We start from the raw sequence: 8,198 nt of genomic DNA, 5'->3' as shown, positions 1-8,198 counted from the left end.
CCTGGAACTCACTTTGTAGACCAGGCTGTCCTCAAACTCAGAAATCCGCCTGCCTCTGCCTCCCAAGTGCTGGGATTAAAGGCGTGTGCCACCACGCCCGGCCAGTTTTCCCATTCTTAAAATGAAGAAACAAGGCTGAACTCCACTACCCTGACAATGAATAATCCCCAAACCTTCAGGATGTAAGACCCAGTTTCATCATTTGGGGTAACGGTAGCCAAAAGGTGTCTGTTTTTCTGTTGAGTTCCACTGACTTCTCTGCATGCCCAGCTCACTAGCCATCTTCCAACTCACACTTCTAAGAGCCCTTTGGTTTCAGAAAACAGTGGGTGAGCAGTGCTGAGAACAGCAAAGACTACTGGAGTAACAGAGACACAGAAATTTGCCATGAAGATGACAGAGCAATTGACCCAGTGAGAATGGCCTCTGTGCCTAGGTCTATGCAGGCCTCCAAAAGGTGATTATTTTCAATCAGATGTTGTGGATAATGAGTTCAAGCCCTGTGCTTGACAACTCCCTCACCCTGTTTTGTTTCACCTTAACTGTTTCGTGATAAGTGGGGGCACTAACACCACCCAACCTCACTCTCAAGGGCATTGTGACACAACGTGTGTGGAAACCTTTCAAGAAAAACAAAGCATCAGATTAAACTGAATGAGGTAATTTGGCAGTGCCAGGCAAGCTCTCAGTTGTTTAGCTTTGGGCCATTAAGGATATGTAGTTATGATGGGATGGGATGAAGCATCCATTAGAAATGATAGTGAGTGACTCGTAATGTCACCAACGATGTCAGGTGACTAGATTAAAATCCTGGCTGGTGATGGCAGAGTTAACAGGGAAGATGGTGTTCCTTGAACCTCGAACGCTCGTTTGTCTCGTCATGCTCCAACACATCCAGAAACCGAGAAGGGAGAAGCGTGCTTGGGAGCTGTTAGTCGTTCATTGGCAAGCACGGTAGCCCACAGCAAAGCAAATGGAACACTAAGTAGACATAAGTGATGGCTGAGGCCTCCCCCAGCTGACCCCCAGAAATAGCGTCGTTCCTCCCAGGGCACCATGGACACCTCGGAGATGAGTGGCAAGGGAAGTTAGATGCTTCATGCGCCATGAAGGGCAAATGGAGATAGGTCAGTTGGTTACGATGATGAGAATGAGGTGTCAATGGTTTGTCATGCTGTGCCTGTGGCAGTGCTGTTGAGGACCTTAGGAAGGGACTGTATGGAATTGATGCCAGAGACCCAATCCCATCTGGTGACATCCTGACTCTTCCAGAACAACCATTTATTATCTGGGACTGTTTATATCCATTTGGTTCATACATTTTTAAAAAAAGTATAGCTTTTACTAAGGTTGCATTTCTCTAAACCACTATCGACGACTGAAAGTTATATCCTCAAGTTGCTTATGTGATGACCCAAAATGATATGGTTGCTATTTGGTTCCACAGAAGTAGACAGCTGATTTGACACCATGCAAGCGCAGCTGAAATTCGATCGCTAATTCGAGAGTGCTGTCTTTCCCACGACTTCTGGGCATGATGGTGACTTCAGGCAGGAAAAAGTAAAGTTGGTATTTAAAAGTAAGTAGATAAGATGTGCTGACAGTCCAAATTCAGGAAGGAAAAAAAAATCTCCTTGGGCGTGTGGAGATAATTACCGACCCCTTCTTTGTATGTTGTTGGAGATCATGAGATGGCTGCGGGGCGGTGTCTCAGGGACAATACATCTATCTCAGGACAGATAGAAAAGAAAAAGGTAAAATGGCCAAACAGGGCACTGGATTACGGTGGGAAGGGGTGCCCATGGCATCTGGGTAGCCTTGAACAAACCACAGTCACCAGGAGCCTCATGGTTCATCATCATAGGAGGACATTAATAACAAGTCACCCTCAGCACGCTACCATGGAGATCAAACATGAAATATTTAAAGTCCGCGTGGTGTTCTCACTAACACTCGGGATTACCAATGCAGGAAGTACACAGCTCTTGAGAAAAAGATCGCCATGCTTGCTTCCACAGCCCGCAGGTCCGGAAAGCCAGGCCTATTTCCCAGCCGAGTTTATTCATGTGTGGGGTAGGCCAACTTGCAGCCTCCTGCCTCCACCATCTCATCTTACTGAAGAACTTGGAGACAGAGCCACATCAGTCAGCAAAAGAACATTAGAACTGGAGAGTGGGCAGAACACACAACTAAAGCTAACTTTATCTAAAATCATGTTTTATCTGGCCAAAAAAAGAAAAAAAAATTCACAACCAAATTTGTTTTGCACTAGAGTTGAGGATCACCTAATGTGAGGTTTAGTACGCTCTGCTGACTAATCTGCATGGTTTATTTAAAAACAGCAAATAAGTGACTTGGGAGGTGGCCTTTATTTGCCTGTGCATCTTCTGGTTGTACTTTAAGACAGATTCTCATTAAGCGGGCCAGGCTAGCTTTGAACTCTCCATTCCCCTGGCCTCAGCCTCCCAGTGCTGAGAATACAAGCCCTCACCAGTATACTCTGGCTCATGTTTCCTTTATGGGAGGAAAATAGTGGGTGTTTTGTTTTTAGTTTTTGTGTTTTGGAAATCCAGGAGAGCCATGAAGGTTGTTTGCTATCTACAGTTATTACTGATCATTGCTGGCTTTGAGTGGTTCTGTTTATAAACACTGCTGAGAAATAGGCCCCTTTGTAAATTAAGGAACACTGTCACTTCTTTTACAGTACTTGCAATCATCAGGAAAAATAGTCCAAAATACTCACGTTTTCCTTGACCTGTGTGAAGTGAAGAAATGAGACATGACATATGAACAACTGGGCATCTGTTGTGGCCATGAACCCAGGCTCTTCTGAGAAACAGCCTGTAGGCTGCCACAGAGAGGAGTGGGGCCAACTGTTCTAGCTCATCTTCAGTCTATTATGCACTGCCCAAGGACATCGTGGGGATATGGTCACTATATGTTTTCATTCCCGTCCTTACTAGCGTATGTCTTTAAGCACATACAATATTCTTTACAAAGCACTTCTTTGCAGGGCTGTGGTGCTGGGTGGGAGTTGAACCTGGGATGTGTGCTAATGTCAAGCTCACACTCCACTACTGAGACGCTAAAGGTGCTTCTTGTAGGATGGAAATTTAAAAGGAAACAAAGGGTTCATCTGTTGAAGAGCACTAGGGACTCTCAAACAATGCTGGGACTGGGCAAACAAAGCCAGCTTATTTGGTAGCACCGAACAAGTGGGTGGTACCCACCGAACCACCATTTCTGAAAGTTTTAGGTGCAAATAAGATCAGGAGGACATTTATACATGTAAAATATGGTTTAAAAAAATGCAGGAGATAACTAAGAAAACTCGAACATCATCCAGCCATTTCAAATGGTTTTAGGAAGCACTTGGAATAAATACATAATAGTCATCACATCATGTTATGCTAAAGTTTATCCTGCCCAAAGGCTGAACAATTCCAGGTGTAACACAAATGCAACTGTATCCTTAACGGCATTTTTACTCTCCCATAAACCTCAGACTGAGAAGCTGAACTCGGAAATGTTTCCTGAATCCCTCACAAGAAGACTATGTGAGTTTTTAAAGTTATTTTCTAGTTTTCCTAAGTGAGTGTTTATTACTTTAATGATTGGTGTCATTGTTCTTTTTATTTCACAGGTCTGGCATTTTATAGTGAAACACACATTCAACTGATTTCTTTTTTAAAAGAGTCCTCTGAGTGCAAGTGTGGATGGTAGAGCACTGGAACAGTCTGGGCTAATGTTCCTCCCATGGTCATGATTTTTAGAACAGGGCTGACAACCCTTTTCTGGGCCATGAAATCAGTTTTCTAAGGGATTCAAAGATATAGTTTGAGAAAAGAACCCTCCTCCCACCACCAGAAAGAAAGCAAACACTTGAAAACGCTTGGCTTTTTCCTGACTTTCCATCCAAAGCCATTATGAACCCCACATAAAGGGTTGCTGAAGCTGACACAGTAGTTAAAGGAATGGTTGCATACAGAAAAAAAAAATCCCTGATTTCCAAAAAAATTCTCCAAATCCTTTCTGCACACCTACCTGTGAGTTTGAATAGAGGCATTGTGGCTGGGGTCCTTGGTTCTAGGATAGCACAGCAGAGGAAGGAGAGAGACTGTGGGGATGGCAGAATGACTCTCTCAAATACCAGGACACTCATTTTATTATTTTGTTTTGCCCCCTGTAATCTGACCCTTCCCTGCTAAAAGGGGAGATGAGCTTCAGACCTATTTATAGCTTTAGGCAAAGACAGTGAACAACAGGTGAAGCCTTCAGTCTTTATCTTGGGATTTCAGAAAAGGTAGCGATGGGGGCCAGAAATCGAATTTCAGCATTCCCCACAAACATGCTGGCTCATCAAGTGTGCCCTTTCTTACTCGATGTGAGCCTGTGTTTCCTTTCCACTCCACTTACAGCACGGTGTCATGGGCTTCTGAAAAGGAGCGAATACCAGGAGGGATTTCTGTAGTTGGTCAATGTCCTCGGATGTTCATAAGTCTTCAGCGCACACTCTTACCCATATATACTCTCACACACTTATATACTTACACACTCACTCATACTTATTCACCCACATGTTCTATCACATACACCACACTCACACACTCCCATGCACAGCCACACACAACTCTTTTACACACTTACACACCCACCCTCATACACACCACATACACTCAACACACACACAGACACACACACACTTTTACCAGTTGTGTGACCTCATTGTTTGAAAGCTGTGACTGGCCTGTGACTGGCAGTGGCATATAGCAAGAAAGAAAGATAAAGCTCCTACTTAAATTCTGACAGACAATATCCAATAAAACACTTAAAAATTCGTGATGGAGAATGCCTGCACTCAAGGAGTAGAAGCAGGAAGATTGTGAATTCATGGTCACCTTCAGCTATGTAGCAAGTTAAGACTAGCCTGGGGTACATGAAACTCCGGCTCAATATCACACAAAATTTCTAAAATAATATCAGGTTTTAATGAATGCTATGAAGAAAACAAATCATGCTGATTTCCAATGGTGAAAGAGGATTTGGGCTGTAATGCAGGTCAGGAAACTCTCTCCTTGCGCTTAATGAAAAATGGGGGGCTAGAGTTTGCTCCGAGGTTCAGAGCCCATATTGCTCATCTAAAATTCCTGGGTTCAATTTCTAGTATCCATATGACAGCTCACAAGTGTCTATAACGCCAGCCCTAGGGAACTGCATGTTCTCTTCTGAACTCTAAGGCTAATCACATACATGTAGAGCACAAACAAACATTAGGTACAATAAAAATCTTGAAATTATGTTTTATTTATTTATTTGTGCTGTATGGAAATCAGAGTACAGCTTTTGGGAATCGGTTCTCTCCTACAATGTGAGTTCCAGGGATGGAACTCGGGCTGTCAGGCTTCCAGCAGGTACCTTTCCTGCTGAGCCATGCCACTGACTCCCAGACTTGTTACTAGGATGGAGTTTAGATATTATGCACATTTCCATGACTGCACCCATGGATGCCATCATGCACTCTGTCACAGACTGGACTCAGTTGGTCTTTTAACCTGTGGGGAACTAGGATACCGGTATAGGTGAGAAAGGAGTTGGCAGATGACAAAACAGACACTAGAGAGAGTGTTGTATCTGATTGTAATTTTTAAAGCAAGCACCAGACTTATAATACAGAAGAAAAACAAGAAAGCTAGGCGACACATCAGCCATGGTACATCAACATGCATAATGGTTCTTTACACAAAACAAAGAAAATGCATACATAAAAAGCTGGCAGGAGCCAGGCAGTGTTTACAACTGAGATGGGAACAGCCCGATCTAAAATCAGATATTTACAGGAGCCAGATGAAAGGTCTGATGCAATGCTAGTTAAACCCACCACCAGGGGTCCCTTAGTAAATACCTAATTATGTTATTTCTCTGGGCCTAGTGGAAAAATATGCACCAGGGGAATTTCGTTTTACTAACCGTTTTATGAATAATATAATACTTTAGTTTTTCTTAAAACCACAACCCACCTTCTTTCTACTATTATATAATGTAGGCTGCCATTCATGTCTGCAATGAGAATTTTAAGTTTATTATTTTGAACTACCCCTGAGAATACTAGCTCCTATCTGGCAAACTGTGAGATGCCTGATTACTGTCAACACTGGGGCATTTAGTATGAATGAGTAACATTTTTACAAAATTCCAAGCTCAGGGTCAGCTCAAGGACTGCCTAGCACATTGGTGAAGGCCAGGAAGCAAAGTTTAATTTGATTTAGGTATTTGTAAAATCATTTCTTGGAGGCACCTATAATAAAACAATACTGAAAGAAAGCACACAGACCCGTTCACTGACTAACACAGGGACAGGTTTGGAGCATTCATGCCAAGGTCCCAGGAGACTGAGTTTCCGTTAAACTCTGCCTCAGGACTTCATCCAGGCTTTTGGGCCTGCCACACAGTCTTTACTGGAGTGGGTGTGGCAGCACTCCCAGATCACTTGCTCCTCTCTCAAAAATGACTGGTGCTGGAGACATGGCTTGTGGTTAAGGTTAAGCATGCTTGCAGAGGATTGGGTTTGGTTCCCAGCACCCACATCAGAGAGCTCACAACTCACTGTAACTCTAGCTGCAGATCTGACACTCTGTGCCTCCTTGGGGACACACTCAGCATAAATGTGTCTCTGTCTCTGCTCTCTCAAACCCAGAGCATCAATGCCTACTATACAAGTGTTCTACCTCTGAACATCTTCTCTTCTTCTCCTCCTCCTCCCTTCTCAACCCTAGAGCATCAATGCCTACTATACAAGTGTTCTACCTCTGAACATCTTCTCTTCTTCTCCTCCTCCTCCCTTCTCAACTCCAGAGCATCAATGNCTTCTTCTCCTCCTCCTCCCTTCTCAACTCCAGAGCATCAATGCCTACTATACAAGTGTTCTACCTCTGAACATCTTCTCTTCTCCTCCTCCTCCCTTCTCAAACCCAGTGCATCAATGCCTACTGTACAAGTGTTCTACCTCTGAACATCTTCTCTTCTTCTCCTCCCCCCTTCCCGCTCTCTCCCTCTCTTTTTCAACAGGGTAGGTTTCTACTTGTAGCCCTGGTTCTGTCCTGGAACTCATTCTGTAAATCAGGGTGGCTTGAACTCAAGAGATCTGCCTGCTTCTGCTTCCTGAGTGCTAGGACTAAAAGCATGAATCACCACTGCCTGGTGATTTTGATTGATTCCTCCTAAGACAAGTTCTCATGATGAAGTCCAGTATAGCTCCAACTCTCCATCCTCCTTCCTCAGAGCTATGTGCTGTCATGTCTAGTTTCACTGTCTTTCAGAATGGGATGACAAATATCAACAGCTTGCTCTCCGTCTCTTTGGATTCTGCTCCTATAGACTGAAAACAGGTTTTAAGACACTGAGTTTGGAGGTCAGGCTTGTTGGTACACTCTTGTTATCCAATACTACAAATTTAAGGCTAACCTGGGCTATAATGTGAATGCTAGACCAGCCAGGGCTATTAAATGAGATCCTTTATCAGAGAGGGGTAGGGGTAGGGGTAGGGAGAGGGAGATAACAAAACTAGTGTGTTCTAGTGGCTTGAGCCTGTAATCCAAACTACTCAAGAACTGAGGCAGGACAGTCGTAAACTCAAGGCCTGTCTGGGCTTTAGAACTAGTCCCAGGGATTTCTGGTGAGATGCTCAGATAAGACTAAACACACAAGAGATGTACCGTGTGTGAGCAGTGCCTGGAACAGCTAAAAAGGGAGAGAGCCCAAATAGATGGGAGGACCTTAAGATGGAAGAGCTGAGGAGGTCGGAAAAGCCCCCCAGCAATGTTCCAATCATGCCAGGGAGCAATATCCCAGAAAAGATTTACAGTTGGAAGAGCCCCACAGACAGCAGACTTCGCCCCCCCTTTGGCACCCACTCTGTTTAGCACTGATTTTGAGGTACAGATTAAAGAGCATAGTTTCAGGGGTGCAGATCAAAAGATGAAGCAGCTAGAAGCTGTCATCCAGATCTCTTCCTCCAAACCAGCGCAGGAATAGGCCGGGGAGATGCTCAGTACTGCTGCTCTTTCAGGGGACCAGAGTTTGCTGTCCAGCACCTACACTGAGTAAATTCTTCTTACCCTTTTCTGGCTTCTGTGGGCACTGACATACAAGCTGTTCTCTCTCTCTCTCTCTCTCTCTCTCTCTCTCTCTCTCTCTCTCTC

At 44.1% G+C, this 8,198-nt stretch overlaps 1 protein-coding gene across 2 annotated transcripts in view; it reads right to left on the bottom strand.

Annotated features, from left to right (window-relative positions):
- Ampd1 (adenosine monophosphate deaminase 1) overlaps positions 1 to 4,202 on the bottom strand; it is a 23,725-nt gene extending 19,523 nt beyond the window's left edge. Inside the window, exons 1-2 of one of the 2 annotated variants that reach the window (XM_021196274.1) lie at positions 4,045 to 4,142; positions 2,744 to 2,755 (exon numbers count right to left, since the gene is read on the bottom strand). In XM_021196274.1, the coding sequence (XP_021051933.1) occupies positions 2,744 to 2,755; positions 4,045 to 4,066 (34 nt within the window). In that variant the 5' untranslated portion in view covers positions 4,067 to 4,142. Of the gene's footprint in view, positions 1 to 2,743; positions 2,756 to 4,044 lie in introns of both variants that reach the window. The other variant, XM_021196272.1, reaches the window with a different exon arrangement.
- Positions 4,203 to 8,198: the final 3,996 nt, after the last annotated feature.

The sequence above is a fragment of the Mus pahari genome, chromosome 4 (assembly GCF_900095145.1).
Source record: "Mus pahari chromosome 4, PAHARI_EIJ_v1.1, whole genome shotgun sequence".
Taxonomy (NCBI): domain Eukaryota; kingdom Metazoa; phylum Chordata; class Mammalia; order Rodentia; family Muridae; genus Mus; species Mus pahari.
Note: the sequence above shows the minus strand (reverse complement) of the source record. Positions and strands in the feature narration are given on the sequence as shown.